A 20,280-nucleotide genomic window follows, 5' to 3' on the forward strand; every position below is an offset into this window, starting at 1 on the left:
CACCACGCATTTTCCACTGGGGGCTCGGAGAAGCAGAGGCAGAGGAAGTGTCTTACCAAGGTCATTGGTAAGTTCAGGACTGAGTCGGAGCAGCGCAGTCTCTGTGCTGTAACTTCAGCCTCCGTGGCCATTCACAAAAAACAGCTCCCAGTTTTTAGGGCATTGAATCAAACTGGTATACAGACAGTGTATTCTCAGTAGTCTTTCAAGTCCTGTTTTAAAGCCCAGTAGATCCCTCATCCTCTGAAGCACTGTCCACCTTCCAGAGGGGATCACAGACATTTTTCTCTTAAGAACTGCCCAAAGCCTCATGGGCGGCTGTCAGTCCTCCAGGGGGAAAGGTAAAGCTGCTCAGGACAGACTCTGAACTTCTGACAATTCAAACTGCACAATCAGACTGTTCAGCAAAAGGATAAGCAACTGTGGAGCATGGGCGCAAACAATAAGATGAAAAGGGGAGAGAATCTCCCAGAGAAAGGGACCAGAGAGGGAAAATGAGCTGGCCTTCTTCCCCACAGACAAGCCTCCCCAAGCTGACCTGCCTGCTCTGGCGCTCAGCAGAAGGGCAGAACAAAGAATGAAGACCTTAGTAGGCAGCGTGGCTTCTTCCAGCCCCCAAGAGCTCTCACAGCCCTTGGATATTGCTGCTATGCCAAGAGCAGGTTAAAAACTAGGACCCTTCTGGCCAGAGAGGATTCCTCAGAACTTCCTTGCACTCATCTGATTTCGGACAGGGCTCTATTTAATGCTTTGTGTGACAGGTAGCGTGGAAGCTGACTCTCCCATAGCACTGTAACTCCACCAAACAATTAGGTGACGTGCTGGCTCTTGCCTTCTCCTTCAAGTGCAAGAGCACCAGTTTGCTGCTTTCCTGAGGACACTTAAAAAATGCTCCTTGCCTCACGTCTCCCTGTCTCAAGTGGCAGCTTTGTTTGCTCTCTTTTTTGCAGCTCTCCTGCTGGACTAACTTGTGTGCAGAATGCTGCAAAGGCCAGCAGGAAGGGACTCCTCTCTTATGGATCATCACAGAACAAAGAAACGCATCCTCCTTCAGTACTCTGACTGATTCTGGGTTTAGGCCATTGTCTTGTGGCGACATAGCACCGTACCAGCTACTAGGAAGACAATTAACTCTATCCCAGCTGAAACCAGGACAGCCATAAAGAGCTCTCCAAGTGCAGTAAGCACATCCTATGGCTTGGAGTTTGATGTCTCTGAAGAACCCCTATGAGCACTGGGCTGTTCCTACAGCAGAAGTGGGGAGGCTTCTGCATGAGCATGGACTGGGAGCTGAGATGAGCATGGCTGCCATGGAGAAATGAAATGAGAGAGGAGATGAGGACGAGGGAGGGATGCACAGACTTGGCATGGGCTGGTTTGATTTCTCTCACCCTTGTGCACTGCAAGCAGTGGAGCAATGGTGCTCTGGTGCCAGACGGTGATTAGTAGTGTCCAGGGCAGAACTATCAGCACGATAGCCAGGATGTCTCGTCTCTTCGGCATCTCCAAGACTGACTGGACCCACAGCTCCTCATTACCTGACAGTGAAAACCCCAGAGACAGAACAGCAGAGCACATGGAGAACAGAAATAAATGGGCAAGAAGGAACAAGGACAGAGAGAGAGAACGCGAGAGAGGGAGAGAGCAGTGAAGGCGACACGACTCGTAGGTCTTACCAGTGCTTACAACCCACCCATTGCAGCAGCAGGTTTGGAGGGGTCTCAGCTGCTGGGACCAGGAGCAGGAGGGCACTTCTACAGGACACTGCTGGAGCTGCCAGCAGTAACCTCAGGGACTCATTTGGAAGGAAACCTGCAACACAGAGCAGAGGTGAGTAGGCAGAGAAAAATACTAGGGAGCTGCTCCACAGAGTTCACAAATCCTCCTCAAGAAGAGCAAATCAAACTGGGGCAGTAAGCAACAGAACTGTGTCCCACCCCCCCAGGGAGAGATGACTCCTGGGTGTCCAGAGCCTTGCTTTCCTTGGCATCCACTTGTCAAGCAAGGCCCTTGCTTCAGCCAAGCAGAAGTTGCTCGGTGCTGCAGTGTCTGAACCATCCCCCAGCGTTAAAGGACCCTTCATCCACAAGCCAGCCAAACCTCACAACGCCATGTGCTAGGTCCAAGCCCCTAGGAGGGAGCAGAGACCATAATGACCACATTACTTGCCTGACACACCAGCAAGTGCTCTGACCCACCAGAGCCTCTCCCTCCGCCAGGCAGAGCACTCAGGCTGACTGCACCCATGCTCTTGGGAATATAGCTCCAGCAAAGCTAGTGACCCTGTGTTTTGCCTGTCATTGTAATCTCCTCAGCTCAGGCCATCCCGCTGGCATCTTTGATGCAGCCAGTTTTAACTCAGGCTTCCAATGGCCTGTTCAGGTTCATTTCTTCCATCTCGGAGGTGTTGCGACTGGAGTATATTAAACTGCCACAATAGCTTAGTTTGATTCTATACGAGCACATACAAGATTTAAGCAGACTGTATTTTATCCGAGTATCTTGGCAAGCAAAGTACATCACTTAGCAGGGACACGTATGGTGGACAGTTTGCAAACATGGGTAGCAGTTTAGTACCACTGTTCCCATGTGGGGGAACGCATTAGCCCACTGCTAAAAGGGCTGCATTGCAGATAAGGGAGAGCCCAGAGAATACCGCAGTCAAAGGCAGGGAGCAGTCTGCTCTGGGAAAAAGCACTGATCTCCCACTGCACAGCCGCTGGCTGGCTGGTCAGTCACTGACACTGCAGTGCCCTGGAAACTATCAGATCCCCTCCTTAAATCAGAGGGGAGCTCCTCAAGCCTGGGCTGTAGATACAATGCTACTTTGCAAATATTTTTCCTGAGACCCTTGGAGCTTGCTTTTTCTTGGTTGCATGGGGCAGCCATCTCTCATAGAGAGATCCAGGTTCAAATCCCTGATTAGCTTCATTTGGATTGATCTGAATTTCCCTTGGCCATGCCTTGACCACTGGGCTGTACAGTCAGCCTCCGGCACTGAGCCCAGTGGAAGACTTGAAGTGAAATGGCTCCAAGAACCAACGGGTTGTCCTTTTAAGGTGCAAGCAAGTGATATTCAAGTTGCTGGACAGAACCTGGCTCTTCCAAATTAGCACTTCAATCACAGAGGTAATAATTTACCAGGGAAAACAAGGGGTAGGGAAAACACAGGTTGGCCTTCGTCCTTAAAAGGGACATGTAAATGTCCCTCAACAAAAGTTTCAGTGAATCCATTTTTTTCCACACATACAAAAACGCAACTTGTCAAAAAATTTCCAGCCAACTCCAGCATACAGCCAGTTCCCCACTCAGAGCTCTCTCACCAGGGAGAGACCTGTCACCTCCCATACAAAAACCTGTGCCAGAGATCACAGTGCCAGCGTCTACGGAGCTGGGGACCCATCCTCCTCACGTGCACCCACCCTCCTCCAGCACCGTGCACAGAGGCAAAGCCTCACTCAGGAGACCCTTGTCAGAGGACGAAATCAGCAGATGTGCTGGCAAACTGCATTTAGGAAGTGCAAGGGCCAAGCAGTATGGAAGGAAGTTGTGGTGGGTCAGGGCAAGCTGCAGCTAGTGAGGGTGATAAGAGGGAACTAGTCTTCTGGAAGGGTCTCCAGAGGAAACGACAACAAACTCCTAAACCAACCACCGAACACAGCTGGTTCTACAGAAAGCAGGGTTTCCTGCAGTCAAGTATGAGGAACCAGCAGGAAAAAGCTTTTCACAGCCCAAGGATATGCTCTGTGCAGCTGGACACCCTGCAGACTTTCAAGGAAGCATCTCCCAGCAACATGGATTTGTCCCTGTTTTTTTCAGAACTGGAGAAAGCAGCCTCATCCAAACAAAATAAACCAGGGAGGAAGAGGAGGAATGATTCCAGCAAACATAAGCCTTCTGCTGCAACCCTGTCCAGCTCTCAGAGCCAGAGAAATCCTGCTGGCCTAGCACCGCCAAAGCACACAGTGCCCTCAGGAAAGAGCATCTGGCCTCATCCTTGCTGTCCCTGCAGTTGCTGCCAGTGCCTGAACAGAGGATGCTGAGCGTTGGCATCCTTTGAATCCTCTAATACAGCCAGAATATGTCCCTTGAGCATCCCTGTAGAGCAGAGCAGTAAGGGGCAGCTCTGAAAAGACTGAACACCTTGCCTAGTAAAGTGCCTTCACTGCAAATGCACCAGGGAAAGGACTCTGCCACTGGAGAGGGGTGGGAGGAAATGACCTGCTAAAAGAGCCACTCAGAGTCAATTCACAGCATCTGGCAAACTGCCACAGTGGGCTGGCATGCATCAAATGCCCCGTTTGTCAAGGGCAGCTTCCTCCGAATACAGTGCTCTTACCTTAAAGATGCCTTTTCCTTGCCTCCTGCCAATCCGGACTCAAATTGTCAGCATCCTCCCTTAGGACAGGCTGACCCTGGGCTTCATATGATGGAGAACGGGCACCTTTGGGCTGGGGTGCTACTCTGATTTCCAGCCCCTCAACACAGGGGAAAATGAACAGGCTCCACCAATTTGTGCATTGGTCTCTTCAGCATCGATTCCTTTTAATTTGCTACAGAGCATTTAGCAGCTCCCTGGTCAATCATCTGTCACATTGGTGCTTCCAGCTGCCAAGGGCCAACACAGCCCACTTGTGCCCCAGCAGAGAGAGCTGTCGGCTTTGCTTTGCAGCTCTGCTCGGGCTGGCAAGCAGAGAGCTCCTGGGGACGGGGACGGCACTCCCCACCGTGGGAACGCATCCTCCCCATGTCCTTCTGGGGCTGGCTGAACGCTGAGCTCCTTCTGCGCCATCGGCAATTGCGGGCTGCAGATGTGAATCGGATACCCCACGCGCAGCGGCTGTAATTAATGTTCCCTTCCCTACATACAGCGCGCTCCACATGCCCAAAGGGACACAGCCCCAGTATGGATCTGAATCGCAGATGGCGATGGTCGGCTGGGGGAGAACGTGGAGCGACAGACCGCAGCCTGACCCCGAGTTGCTGACCCACGCTTCTGCAGCCCGAGCTGCCTGTCGGCACCCATGGTGTGCCACGTGCTCTGCTCTGCAGCAAAGACATTTGCTCACTGTTAATTCCTGAAGCGATTTGATTTTATTGATGACCCTGAGAAGCCTGAATGAAGGACATCGTAAGAATTCACTTGGGGCTGCTGTGAGCACTATGAAATCTGGATCCAGGCGAAGTATTTCAAGCAAGTGTGTTGCCTCTCAAAACGCTAATGCAATTGAGGGCCTCAGTGCAGGGTGACACCAGTTTTCAGTGTAACAAAGCCATGCTCCCACCTCACCGTCACATGTTAAAGCTGCAAAAGGTGAAATCCACTTTCTCCTGTGAACAATGTCAGCTAGGAAATACATGGTTGCCTGCGATTTTACGTTGCTGGTGAGAGAAGTCACAGCTTCACAGCCCAAGACAGAGGCCTTGCCCCGCATCCAAAAAATCCCTTGCTACCAAAGCCAAATGACGCTTTTTGTTGCAGCTTATGGCACAAGTGAGGCTAGCCAAAAATTAGTCTGGGGAAAATTATGCTCCTCTTCACGGCATTCACTCTACCCCTGCCCCATTATAATACCACTCTCCTTTTCCCACTGAAAATGTTCAAAACAAAACCTGGCTTTGTTCAGATTGTCAATTTTAGGCTTCTGCTATCTCCTCCTCCACAGAGAAAAGAAGGAGGAGGAACAAATTTAAACATGAATTAATTAAAAAGATCAAACTCCCTTTTCCACTACAGAAAGTATACTTTCCGTTTTCAGTTTTGAAAAATCAGGGAAAAGACACAAATCACCAGCTCGAATGTAAGCGATTTGGGGGTTAAAATAGTTCTAAAACAAAGGTGTTTTGCATAGTTTGGAAAGACTTTCCTTGGCAGAAATATATTTTGACATGCTGCAAGCAGAATGGCTATGCCACATGGTGAAAGAGATTTCACATCCTCCGGCAGAGGGCAATGGTGTCAAGGCATGACAATATTAAAAGGGCGCTCATCTAATAAAAAAGCTTTAATAAATCCTGGAGCCATGTGTTAGTAACGTGCTGGATTATTAAATGCTGAAAGTTCTTTTTTTAAATCAAGTTAATTGGCATCAGCTCTGACACTTACCATAGGAAACACTGATTTGATCTGCAATCTGGTTTATAGTGAGTTTTACCTTCTTTCTTCCTTTGGGGCTGATCAGCCCCAGCGTCATTACTCCTTGGTTTTCCCACATTGAACAGAAATGACTTAGAACATGCTAAACTAAAGAATTGCTTGAGTTGAATTTCTATACACATAAGTCACTGGAGTAAAAATATTGTCTAGATGTAAGAAAAACACACACAAAAAACCCAAACAAACATACCAAACACTTACTTGTATTACAAAACAGCCAGGAAATAACAAACACACACAGCCAAATCCTACAACAAAAGCCTTAGAAAGAAAATAAACACTCATACTTCAGGATACAAAGTATATTCTCACTAATAGCTTTTCCACCTGGGCAAAGTACCCCCTAAACCTAAACACAGGGTTTCTTTCACCTTTGCAATAGCAACTGGTTCTGATCCCTGCTGAAAAATGATGCAGGAGCAGCACAAGCCGGAGCTGATCCCTCTGCTCAGCCCACGTCAGTCCACGTGGACCACAACCCCCGTGACCCAAAAACCCTTCCGAATTTACATCCAAGTTCACACGCCTGAGCCAGTCGTCTCGCACAGAAAACAACTGCGGGCATGTGAGCGCAGCACTGTCATGTCCATTTTTTCAGATGAGGAAACTGAGGCATAGGGTAGTTACAACTCTCCCTTGCAATCACACAGCACGGCAGACGCTGGGGACAAGGGCTCTGTCACTGGGCTCCCTGTGGCCACATGCGGGCATGCTGGTGGCCGGCTCCAGGTGCTCCGTATGCAGCCCTGCTCCTCCCCACACTGCGCGGCAGGGGATGGGCACGACAAGCCTCTGTCTAAGATTTTGGTATTTGGCAGAAAAGGCTTGTAAAGCACAGGCTAAAAACAAAGGTAGTAATAAAGCCTCTTGCTCGTTAATTACTCTGTAAGCCATTACTGCCTAAAACCCCCATAACTTTAATGGGGGCGATTGTAAGTATAGTAGCAAAACTGTGGAGCTAATTACTGTTTCGTTATTAAGCAGAACATAGCCAGAACTGAGTAATGAGCACGCAGAATTGCTTGTTCTTCGAGGATTTAATCAGGGGTGCTAACTTCAACCTCAGATTCTCCTGATTTACAGGAGAAAAGGACAGAGGCTTTGCAGCCCAGCCCTCCCAGAAGGCTGCATGATGCTGCAAGGGGCAATGCACCATCCTTGAGCTAGAACTGATTTGTACAACACGAAGCTTGAATTGCAAGTCAAGAACAGGAGTGAGAATGATTCAGAAATGTTTCAGACCACCGTTACCAATCTGCCAGCTAGGATTCATCCACGGGAATCAAAAATGTTGAGCCAATGCAGACTGAGTCCATGATGGAGAGTGGGGGTTTGCATCATCCCTTCAGCCAGCATTTGTTTCCTTCTTTTAAAAAATTAAAATAATTCCTGTGGCCAAAAATAGAGAAATAATGTGTTCTTCCTTTTTCTTTCTTTCTTTCTTTTTTTAAACACACAAAAAAGGAAAATTCAGAAATATTGGAAAAGCCTGGAAAAGAAGCTTAGTTTTAGGAGGCTGTTTTTCCACTCAATACTTTTGTCCAGCTTCACCTGCAAACCCTAGTTCTGTCACTACACTTGCCTTGGCTACATACACAGCGGCCACTCCTTGTGTTTTTCAAGCTGTTAGAGAAACTGAGGCACAGAGACTGCAGAATTTCCCCAGCCTTGCAACAGTTGAAGCAAAACCTGACCTACACTCCCCTTCCAGTCCTGAGCCCTTGAGCCCTGTTGCAACAAATGGGATCAAGAACATAGATTATCTCACAGGAAAAAATAATATTAACCAAGCTTCTCAGAACAACACTTAAAATTTAAAGCAAGCATGAGCAAAATGGATCAACAGAGCTCAACACAAGCACAATTAGCTTCTGTAACTTGTTGCCACAGGATACTAAGAAGAACAAGAACTTAACAGGATTCGAAAAAGGATTAGTTGTGCATGTGAATAAACTGCATATCCAGAATTAGAATGAACCACCCACCGGTTTGGAAAATGTATAAACCCTTGAGTTTCAGAGCTTCAGCCAAATTTTAACAAGCATCAGAAACTTTCTTTTCTCCAGATTAATCTTCCCCCCATGCTGCTCTACCTCTGCAGATGCCGGTAGAAATGGACAGAACTAGAAACAGGACAGGAGATGTGATGGCACTGCTCTTATGCTGACGACACTGCCTAGTCCCAAGATTTCACTGCTTCCAACAGCAAGGCAGATCTTCTGTTAAATCCTTAAAAGATTTAATGTGCTGTTCTAAATGTGTTTGCTTTCTTGTACAGGTTCTTACACTGTAATCATAACCACAGTGCCCAAGTGCTGTCTGGGATTTCTTGAAGATCCTTAGCTACAGTCACTGCACTTCCTTTCCTCATTGCTCCAAAGACACACAGGGGAATGCCTTGGAAGGGGCAGTTATCCTTTTATTACAGTGCTTTTGAATAGGGTTGAACCTGGGCTTTGCAATCTTCTTGTGATAAGCAAGGCAGAAGCAAAAAATGGGTCATGGACTTGGCAACAGAAAGTGGCAAGGTTGATGTGGGTCCTTGGTGCTTGGGAGAGTCTCATCAGTCTTGGCCTGGCCACACAGGTAATCCCGTCTGTTGCAGAGGCAGCGCTGCCCTTACTGCTTTCAGAGGATGCACTGGTCTGTCAGTCAGGATTGGCAACGCTTGGTCCAGACTTTCTCTCAAGCCAGGAAAGCTGTGGGTTGACTCAGGTCTTGGATGAGAAAGCATTTACAGCACCCAATACTTTTTGATAAACGGCTGCACTTCACACATGGTTTTTAAAAAGCATCTCTATCGAGATGAAAAGCTGTTTGACTTACAGCCCACTTCCAAAATAGAAAGACAACTGGGAGTTGTTTTCTTAGAGGAAATGCTGATGACACCCATGAAGAGTTGTTTGACTTTCTTTAAGGTCGCTTGTGGGTGAACGCTGAATGAGTGCTGGGAAAAGAGTGCTCCAGCAATTAGCTCACTTAAGGGCTTCTCCATCAAGTCTTCTCGAACTGGTGACACAACAATACCTTGAGTTATCCCCTTTGCTCAGCTACGACCACGTCAACACCATCACAAACAGACATATTTCCAGACTCTCTATTTCCACCTCTGAGGTCTGCATTGCACTGAATATTTTGTGCACCGCTGACTTCCATAGATTTTAAAAAGTGACATTAACAAAGGATGACCCAATTTCAATATGATTGGACTAAATTCCACAGCTCCATAATAGGCTTTGCATATGCTTTGTCCAAAGGGTTTGAAGACACGCGCTTCCACGTGATGCCTCATGTAAGAGAGGCGGCAGGCCATAACGTCCAAGCCTCACCTTTACAACCAGCAGGCCAGCGAAGGCCCCTGTTTCAGGATCTGCAAGACTGAATCATTGAGCCAAACATGTAAAGCTAACACCAGGCTCCCTGTGGATTTGCCTTTCTCCCCCTACCCAAGGAAGCCTCACAAGTTAAACATGCGTGACACAGTTGGGTGATGAAAGAAGGGACATGGCTGTCAGAAGAAAGACTGCGACGCTTGCTAATGCTGTAGTAAAGATTACCTCACCACCATGCAGTTCAGAGCTTTTGTTGTTAGTGGTTGAGAGAAGCCCCAGGCTTTTATATACTGTCTGAATTAAGGGTGTAGGATCCTGTGGGTGCATCTAGAACCCCCGGCTGGCGGGACACGCTGGGGGCTGCCTCCCATTATACTGGCACCTGGGAAAGTTCACAAATATGACCATCAAACATGAAGAGCTGTGCCCATCAAGCCACAAGCTCTAATTTTATCTCCCAGCTGGCTCTGCAGTATGTTCCCAATTCCAGACCTGGAGATGAGACTGCTCATCTCCCACACACTGTTGCCTCTTGACTCGCCGGGGAGATGAGGCCGGGGGGGGCGCAGCAGGGCCCACCGCCCCACTCAGCTGCGGGTCAGGGCATGCAGCACTTGGCACACACGTTTCAGCATCAGCTGGAAGGCAGCTCACCAGCTCCGTACCTGAGACCCGGCTTCATAGCCATCAGCACTTACTTTTAATTACTGAGTTCTTCCCTACCCCTGAAAAAAAAAAAAAAAATCCTGCTCTATTTAAAAAGAGTTATTAATAACCTGATTCTAATGCATTAAAAAAGGGGAAAAAAAGAAGCCTTGCAGACCTGGTGAGCAAGCTAGCCCTCTCCCACTGCAGCATGCCACCACCGGGTACCCTAAACACCTTAAAAAGGGATTTAGTTTTCAAAAGCGTAATTTTTTTTTTTCAATAGCAAACATCAAGTATCTTAAAGGTGGTTTTTTTGAAGGCTGGGGAAAAAAAATATGCAGGCATCCAAATTCTCCATTACTTTTGAAAACACCAGCTGTTGTAAGCACAAGTCCCTGAAGACACCACTGAAGTAAAAACTGCTTTGCGGGAGCTGTTGTCAGAGTTGCTTGATAGTGTGCACATGTCCAGGCTGCGAGGTGCTCCGGACAGGCAACGAAGAGCACCTACTGCTGTGGGAGCACAACGGTGCTGTTTCTGCTCAGGGGAGGCAAAGTGCTCATGGCACGCTGTGAATTCACACATGGCATCTCCTCCGCAGTCCTCCCCACAATGCCACTTCCAACACGTGCTGCTCGCGAGGCAGCTGTGGAAGCCTGGAATTAGTTGCTTTGTATTTCAGAGGCACTAAGAGCAGGCATGCAGGTAATTTGAGCTGAAGAGCTCCTGGGCTATAAATTCACATATAAATTTCTGCCTTATCGCAAACTACCTTTTCACTGCAGACAAGCCTGCGACAGGGCCAGGGTTCCCAGGTTAGCTGCTGCACCTTACTCAAGCAGCCTGTTCAAGAATCCTTCTTAGCTGCTGCTGGAGCAAAAAACCCTCCAGCATCATAGCATACCCCAATGCTGCAGAAATATATTTACATTGTAGCAGCAGTGCTTGGAGGGACAGGGTCATTCACTGAGCTACAGAAGTATTTCTTGCACTTTTTCTCTCCTATGGCCTTGTGGGACAGATCTAGCAAAGATGCAGCATGGCACTCAGAGCTCTCTCAGCTCCCTAGTTAGCAGCTGGTCAAAAAATCATAGCCAAAACCATTACACCAACCTACAGAGAAAACCCCCAGCTCCCATCCCCATTAGATGACTTCCTTAAAGAGATGAGACTCAAATCCTAAGCCCTGCTCAGTGCTGGGTGGTCAAACAGGGCATAGAGAGTCTAACAGCCTGTGACCTCTGCAGAAGTCACTAATGGCACTGAGGGATTAACATTGATTCTTTCACGCTACAGCGTGGAAAGGGAAGGGGGGGGCGGATCTGGGATGATAAAGCAAATGCCCAACTATAATTCAGAAGCTTGCAACACAATCAATGGCCGCTTGCAGTTCCGCAGTCCATTAGCACAGCCACAAACCTACACAACTTTCTCCTTGGAAACAGGAAGGTCATTTTAAAATTATCTCCCTTCAATTTCCGGTTCCTGTCGAAATTCGGCAGGGTCTCCTAACCCTACTGTGCCTGCTGAAAGGAAGCACACAGGGCTTCCCGTGACACACTCATCCTTCTTCCCTCACCTCCTTTCTCCACAGCGAACATGGAGGCGTTTGCCTGCCTCGGAACCTTTGACGTGTCAGAATAACATGGCTCATCTTCCATTTGAGAGGCATTTGGAAAGAAACGATTTCTTTTCCTCTACTAGCATAAAACCCCCATATGCCAATCCAATAAACCCAGAGTTATTACAGCATTGCCCAGGGAGGTGGGATTTGGCTCTTAGTTTTGTCTCTTAGTGGGTTAGGCAAGGGCTATATCTACCAGTTTGTCCAGCGTCTAATCTAAGCCTGGTTCTGACTCTGGCTTCCCTTATGGCTCAGTTATTTTGGGTCACCTGCACCTCGGCTTGCTCTAGAGGTAAGATGAAAATAGCTGCCTACTTTTGGACAGGAATCACACGGCTCATGTAGCTCACAGGCTAAATACAGAAATGGCACAAGCACTGATGCCTGAGGTGCTGGCGAAGTGCAACTCACACCAATCTGGCAGCCTGGTGTGCATGCCTGGGGAAGGTCATTTCTCCTAATTTTAGAATCACCCAAGGGCCAAACCCAGCCCAGATCTTCTCCATATGAAAGAGAAATGGAGAAGGCAAACAAAAGCTGGAGACAGAATTAAGCCAACAGTTCCACAGCCCAACTCAAAAAAACAGCGAACCAGTAAGTCCTCACAAGAAAGACAAGCACCTACGAGTGCCTCCCCTTGCTGCCCAGCTCCCCAGTAGCACTCACCAGCGCCTGCCATTTCCAAAAGCATCTTCATCACTTGCAAAAGCTTGACCTGCTTGGCCAAGCACCATCCTGCCACCAAACTAGTTGGGACATAGGGAAATATTCCCTGTGGTATGCAGAGTGTCTCAGCACCAGGGAACTCTAACCTACAAGTGGCTAAAAGCATGCACGTGTAATCTGACACAAAGAGCGATGCAGACACAGCTCATGGACAGACAGACTCCCTTCCAGGGTTTACTTGCAAGGTGAGGAGTGAGACAAGCCCTTGGGGAGTTCTGAGAAAGTGGAGGGTTTTGTAATGGCTGCTCTAAGAATATTGTAATCATGCAGTAATTACAGTGCATCTCAAATCAACCAGGCAAATTACATCGTTATTATTATGACTGTCACCAACCTTGCATGGCAGGGACAGAGAGGCAGGCCATCCCTTGCCCAAGGAGGGAACAGGGTAAGGAGAGCATCAACAGAGCTACAGCACAGACCCATCACACTCCCTTCAGGCCTGTCCAACCCATGTGATGGCAGCCTGGTAGCTTCCTCACGTGACTAGGACCACATCTGTACTTTCCTAGGCTGTATCTCAAGGTACAACACTTAATTAGTCGGGTTGATTTTACCTTTTTTTTAATTAAACAAATATCATCAAGCACAAGAGCAGCCCTTGTCATTTGATTGAAACTGTCAGTCTTTCAAATGTCATTCCTACAGATGACTAATCTTTAAAAACAAGAGTTACTAAACTCTTTGACTCAGTTGATAATGAGCCAGAGCAGTAAGGATGGTTGAGACAGAGAGGGAGAAATCAGTGCTGCCTGCACTCAGAAGGGCTCAGTGCTGCATGTGGCCCTAAAGCCTTTTTGCAGCTCGAGGAACTGGGGCTTCCTGACAAATGCAGAGTGCAGGCTATGAAAATGGGGGATGCGGCACGTCTGTGAGGACATCTCGGCACACTTGCTCCTCCGAGTTGCTGTCATGTTGACAAAAAAGAGAAGAATTTCCTCTTTCAGTCTCTCTGAATATGCTGGTTTTCTCAGTGCAGAGTGAAGACCTCATTTCATTCTGCCTCCTCCGCAGGCTCCCTTTTGAACAGGCTTCCCTGGATGCCCTGATCCTCCATTTTCCCACATCTACCCAATGTAACACCGCTTTGGGAAGCATCCCAAGATTTACAAGCCAAAAGTGCACCAAAGTGTTAGGAGCAGCAGAGTGCACGTGCTGATCCCAACCTGAATGCAAACACTCGCCTACTCTGCAACTTTCCCCCCACAGACTGGGGTCTCAGCCCTGGATTGGATTGTTGCATAGTTCACAGTTTGCTCTGTAAGAAGAATGACTCAGGCTGTCGGGTAAGTTATTAACTTCAGCAGCCAGAGTCTCTTCCCATTAGAGCGTTATGGTACAAGATGCCTGGGTGAGACAAAAAGGACTGCCAGGCAGAGCACAGAGTGCACGAGACAGCGATGAGAAATAATGTTGGCAGCATTATTAAAAGATAAATTGGAGGAAGAAAGGAGGTGTATGTGTGGGGTGACAGCTTCAGATGATTGTAACAAATCCTTTGCCACCAGGGGCTTCACAGCCGTCAAATTTCCCAAAGCCAGGGGACAGGGCAGTGGCAAGGAGACAGCTTAGGTCCCCCTGCTCCACAGGTCAAAGCACCGGTTCCACACACCTGTCTTGCTACTGCAAAACCCCAAAGGTATTCAGCAGCAATACGTTTACAGCATGCAATGTCTTCCTGACCCCCGCACCTCTTCGCATGATTGTGGTGACAATAATCCCAGCACCCTCACAATGCCATGGATGGTTACTCCTCCACAAAGGGCAGAAATTGGCAGCTCCCCCTCCTACCGTCCTTTGGCCTTTATTTATAGAAAGGCACCTTTTATTGCCATTTTTACTTCTTCCTGAGGCTAGTCTGCCAGGCTCAAGGCAGAGATAGTATCTACACCTCCAGGATCCAGACAGCTCCACCTTGCTGCCAAGGGATTCATCTTTGAATAAATTTATTCACAGTTACGCCTGCCAGGCCCCCTTCACAATACTCTTGGCTGAATACTGGCTGCTTGCACTTGGAGAATTTCAGAGCTAAAGTAACTAATAACTTAGAGTAACTAACTCCTGTCTAAGGTAGATGTGACTTCAAACTGAGCCACCCAAGAATGAGTTGAACTCTCATCACATTGCTTCACAGTCTCTTTTAACAATCTCCTGCCGCGCCTGAATCTCACTGCTCAGGCCAAGCTGGCACATACGAATCTATCAGCATCCTTCCCACTGCCCGAAGAGCCTACCACTGTACAGACACCTCACGTGCATGCCAACCACTTCCCACGCAGGTAGAGTTGTCCTGGCCCCCATCCTTACCACTCAGATTCCACCCAATCTTTTCAATGCTCCCAATTGTAGCACTTGCAATTTTTTCCTGGTAAAAATCATGCCAGAAATGATGCTCATCTAACTGAGAAAGAGAAACAAATACTTCCAAACCCTCACAGGAGGTCATTCCAGGAGCTTCTCACTCTCTGAAAATGAGTATGTTAGAGTCATGCCTTGTGGATGTGCCACTATTATAAGAAAGACGCTGGAAGAATTATTCATTAGTAGTGACTTCTGTAGCTCTAATCTCCATAACCAGCTGCCGTTCATCCAAGTGGATCACAGCCCATCTGAATAAACCTTTGAATGTCCATACAACCCCACAGCCAAAGTCAGCCTCTCCTGGGGCATTGCATCCCTGCAGTTACTGCAAGAGCTGAGGATGGGAAGGATAGAATATTCCTGTATCTCACCAAGGCTGTAGGGAGCATGCAGACAGAGTGCCATAAACTGGCTGGCAGCCTTTCAAGGGTGGCAGGCTTGTGCCAGATTATACTTCTCTCTCCCAAATTAGAAGCAAAACGTGCCACTAGAAAGTCAGGTGAAAGCTGTCTCTCAAGGAAGCAAGAGACTGCCTCTCAGTACCACTGCGTGAGGCAGCATCTTAAAGCATCCTGCTAATCTGAGCACAGCCACTGCCTCCCAAAAAAAGCCACAGTTCTCAGAGTCCAGCCTTGCTTTGTGCTGTCCCAAACCTTCCTACTTGCCCTGGCAGACACACGTCATGGGTTGCTGGCCCCCACCATAAACTGTGCTAGGATTTAATCACAGCACCATTCTCCTCCCATTCGCACAGTCACACCAAGCCCCTCACAGAGGCAGATAAATGGTATCATTACAAATATTTATCTTCCTCAGCCCCAGAGCCTGAGCTAGGCAGTGGTAGACACTGACTGTAGGAGATGTGAAAAGACCAAACATGCACCCTCTCTGCCTCAGTCACACAGGTTTACCATCCAAATGCCATCCCTGCACAGTCCTGCCAGGCTTACAGCATCCAGCAAGCTCCCAGTTCAGAACAGGACTGCAGCTTACTCCATATGTCTCACTCCCTCCTTCAGAGACCCAGCCTACTCACAGATCTGCCTCTCAGCAACCATCATGTGCATCTATTATTCAGAAGAAATATCAACTTATTCATGAGCCAAAATAGGTTCCAGGTACCGCACCCAGTCTCTAACAAAATTTCTCCTGCAAAGCTGCTCTTTTCTCAGCCTGGACTGAAGCGAGAAGAGTGCAATGCTGCTCTTGCTTTGATCCCTCCAGAGGGTTTTACAGCTTTGTTACGGTGAGGGACAGGAGTTAACAACCCTGTCAGGCCGCTCCCTCATCATCTGGTTAATGTACCTCATTAATGGCTACGGCACAATATAGCTCACCTCCTGTACACTCCACAAACTCCAACCTTTCCCTTGGGCTTGCAGTTACAGTTCCCCACAGGGACAGAGGGATGGCAGGACAAGGAGGGCATGGGAAGTGTTGTCGTGCCCACAGGAGGACAGTGACTTATGTAGCACGTTGTCACGGGCCCCTGCAGAGCTATTCATGTACCAGGGAGGCATCTAGCTACAGCAGGCACACAGGGGCTCACACAAAATAGCAGTTATGAGTCCCTTCCATCAAGTCAATCTGAATGTGGCAGTGCTGGACTGCTCAGGACAGTGTAATAGCTGCCCTGGGTTGGACGATGGCTCCTATGCTCAGTGAGACAGTATGAATGATTTCTTTCAGCATTGCCCCTCATCTACACATACAGAAAATCTTTCCATAGGTGCTACTCCTTTGCTGATGACAGGCCAGGCTGGCTGGACAGGCACAGAGAGAAGGAGGCAGGAGGAAACATGCAAGCTCAGTGCATCTCTTGTTGCACCGTGAGCATACGCAGCCGTTCTAAAAATGAGCAGAGCACGTCAGTGCAGACTGCAAAAAAGGCCCAAAATCCTGCATTGGAGCACCCAAAAAAGTACAGCACTCTGATGTACTTCTCCTGTGCAGGGATGGGCTGAAGGCCTTGGGACAGTGGTTCCCACAGTACTAATTCCTACCATAGGACTGTTGCATCAGTACAAGGGTGGCACTATGTTTTTGTGGTTGGATGGGGAAGACATGAGCTGAAGCTGGAAAAAGCTCACTTGGATGCACTAGCCAGAAGCATTGCAGGGCCATCAGTGTCTCAGCAGAGCTCAACGTTTACTCTCCGTGTCACAGTCTATGGGATTCAGACGGAATAATCATAGAAGATCATCTAGCCTGGTCCCGTGTGGCCAGAGCAATGTCACTCCCCAGCACTTGCTGGCTTTTGCTCATTCCCTGAGAAGCTGGACCCCCCCATGGACTTTCTCACGCAGCCTCCAGTAAGTATAGTCCTGGCCCCCACAGGGCCACCTGTGTTAAGAGCAATGCATTGGTACACATCTCTCCTTTAGCTTTAAAAGCCACTAAACAGATGGAAAAACAAAGGACAAAATCTAAGGAGTTCAGCCAGAACACTTCAGCACCAAGGTGGTATTTATAGACAAGCTGGGGGGGGGATAACCCAGGCACCCACTCCACTGTCACACTGCGTTTCTCTGCAAGAGGCCACGGTGCGCTGCTCTGAGGCGGCGTTACTCGTGCAGGTTGCTCAGCACCCACACACATATGCAACCAGACCCACTCATTCACAGCAGCACACAAAATCATCTTAGCCCTCACTTTGTGCCACCAGGACAGGAGAAGAGTATGGGCTATGCAAAACTACAACTTATCAAAAGTGGGATCCTTCTCCTACTGATGGTGATAAGAGTTACGCTTTTTATTCACTGAGAGCTGGAGTGGGCCCCGAATCATGCTGGCATTATGTTATGATAATGCTGGAAGTATTATAAACGCTTTGCGTGCCACACAAATCCTGGAGCAGGCTTCCAAATCCCCTCAAAATCCCCACTTGCGTCTCTACATTCATCCATTCATGAAATCCAGAGCAGAGCCTCAGCACCCATCCTTTTGCTCCTGGTGTCTTTCCAGCTGAATGGAAGGTGAGGCAGAGTCAAGGTATTTCTTCTGGATTAGCATTCTTTTGTCTTTCAGGTGCCAAATCTGAGGAAGAAACTGTGCTAGGGCATTTAAGAATGACATCCAGGAAGGCAGCTGAGACAAATCCCATGCCCCTTTCTCCTGTCAAAAAGTGAAGCGTGCCTCATTCTCCACAAGCTCTGGCCCCCGTAACCACAGCGAGCTGCAGCGCTGCAGAAACTGGGGCTCTGCCACTCACACAACATAATGCGCGGCGTTCAAGAGGCTTGGAGGAGTGAGACCTTGCAGCTGGCCGGGAGGATATCTTTGTGCCGCAGCTGCAGTTGTGGACATCTGGCTCCAGATGAATTCCTACTCACAAAAGGTCAGATGAGAGCTGCACTGGCCTTGCGGCGCCCATCCGCAGGGGCCTAGGGTGGGAGACACCCACCCCTGCTTCCTGCAGTGCCATAGGTGTAGATCCCCCCAGCAGAGCTCGCTGTCTAGATTCTTTTTGCAATCAATAGGGAGAATTCATTTGGCCTATTTTAGATGAATGCCTTCAGATCAGCTGAGCTGCACCCCGGAAATGCCCATTTCTCTTTACTATACAGCTGAACCTACACAAGCCGACATCTGCATCTTCAGTACACTTAAGCAAAGGGTTTCCCACCTTTCTGGGGGGGTAAGCAGACTTCGTTCTCTGAGCTACAGCTTCCAATTCCCTATGCACTGGGCTTTGACAGAGTTCCCAGGTGGCAGACAGCACAGAAGAGCAAGTTCTTCTGACAACCCAGCCCACCGGTCTAGACTGCACAAGGCAGGGATGGAAGGAGAGAGTCTGAACTCTACTTTCCACGTTGCATTAGCAGGGCACCAGCTGTTGTTATTTCAGAGAAGATAACCAGTCTCCAGCAGACACTGTGGAAGGAACTCAGGGATCAGCAGACATATCTCTTCTGTGAGCTCTGCAGTGCACACATGTCTTTGCAACAGCCTGGAGCTGAACGGAGAGAATTCTCAATCATGATGTGAAGATGTAAATCCCCTCCCCAGAGGTTTCAGAGATGGGCTTTTTTAATGCCTTTGTGAAGATTGTCCCATTCTAACTGGCATAATTTCTTCTCTGGGTTCCCATGTCTTTGCCAGGGGACTCCCTATGTGATCACAGGCCAATTACATTTCCCTTGACAGCATTTGGGTACCCTTCCATCAAAACCAAGCATGCAGTATTTTCTTTGTCCATCCTGTTTACTTACATGCTATGCTCCAGTGCAGAGACCAGATGTTCACAGAACCAAGGACTCTGGAGTCTCAAACCACGTTTCAGGAACTAACAATAAATAGTATTCCAGGGCAGTGGACAGGCTGGAGCTGGGCCAGCAGTGACCAATGCATTAACACACCCTTTGAGAACTAATACATCCCCTGCTCTTAAAGAACAGCACAAGAAGCGCAGGAAGCCTTGTAGAGAAGCTTAGCTCTTGTCCCATCTTTAGGAAAATAGCTCAGATCCAGGCAGGAGGGGGATCTTGAGCATTTCCTATTTATTCTGCTGTCACTGCCAGGTTATATTCAATAGTGACTAATACACTGTATTACTTAGAGCACTTGGGGGTGGGCCATGTGTCTAGATCAGGATATGAAGATTAATTATGGGCCACACCCTGTGATCTCCACTCAGCAAAGCCCTTATTAGCTTCTGAAGGTGAATCCAGCCCTGATGTCAACTTGCCAAAGCAAACACAAACAGTGGGGTCTCCCCTGAGAAAAAGGAAGAATCTATCCTCACTCTTCAGACCTTATGCTTGGCAAAGATCACTTCTCTTGCCAGCAGAGAAGCAAAACACCAGCAGGTAACCGATTCAGGATCTCCACAAGCAAAGCATAAAAGACAACATGTTACAGAGAACAAGGACCCATGAAAAAGACACTGTAGAGGGCCCTTCCAATGTTATTACTTCCAAAAGATGCTTTGCCTTCGGGTGCACTGAAGCCACACCAAATGCACCTCCAGCCATACCCCCAAACAAGACTTACAGCTACAGCCCAGCTAACTTTTCAAGGCTACTGCATGTAATGGAGGGCTGCAGAAAAAGTGGAGGACGAGAAAGCCACAGAGGGCATCACCCACAGAGAAAGATGCTGACCAAGGCCTGCTGGTCCCCAGAAGTCAGAGATCTTGCTGGTAAGCCCATATGAAAAGCAGCCCTGGAAGCCAGGCAGCCTCTGGCACTGCTCATCCCTGCAAGACAAAATGCACAGTGATGCAAGGAAGGACCATATCCTGTCTTCCTATGGATTCAAATCTGCCCACCGGGTTTTGTTTGAAGAAACAAAACTGCTTTTTGCAACTCTTTTTTGAGCTAGTAGAAACAGAACAAGGGCAAGAGAGAGCAAAAGCATTACAAAAGGCAAGTCTCCAAGAAACACTAAAAGATGAATTGCAACATTTGCCCTAGTGTCCCTTAAAAGACAGT

At 48.2% G+C, this 20,280-nt stretch overlaps 1 protein-coding gene across 7 annotated transcripts in view; it reads right to left on the reverse strand.

Annotated features, from left to right (window-relative positions):
• Positions 1–20,280, reverse strand: part of B3GAT1 (beta-1,3-glucuronyltransferase 1) — a 60,350-nt gene that overhangs the window by 16,698 nt on the left and 23,372 nt on the right. For 4 of the 7 annotated variants that reach the window (XM_052786423.1, XM_052786422.1, XM_052786424.1 and 1 more), the window contains exons 2-3: positions 1,694–1,812; positions 1,392–1,538 (exon numbers count right to left, since the gene is read on the reverse strand). In XM_052786423.1, coding sequence (XP_052642383.1) covers positions 1,392–1,538; positions 1,694–1,697 — 151 coding nt within the window. In that variant the 5' untranslated portion in view covers positions 1,698–1,812. Of the gene's footprint in view, positions 1–1,391; positions 1,539–1,676; positions 1,813–4,339; positions 4,796–20,280 lie in introns of those variants that run through there. The other 3 variants (XM_052786421.1, XM_052786425.1, XM_052786426.1) reach the window with 3 other exon arrangements.

The sequence above is a fragment of the Harpia harpyja genome, chromosome 4, assembly GCF_026419915.1.
Source record: "Harpia harpyja isolate bHarHar1 chromosome 4, bHarHar1 primary haplotype, whole genome shotgun sequence".
NCBI classification, from domain to species: Eukaryota; Metazoa; Chordata; class Aves; order Accipitriformes; family Accipitridae; genus Harpia; species Harpia harpyja.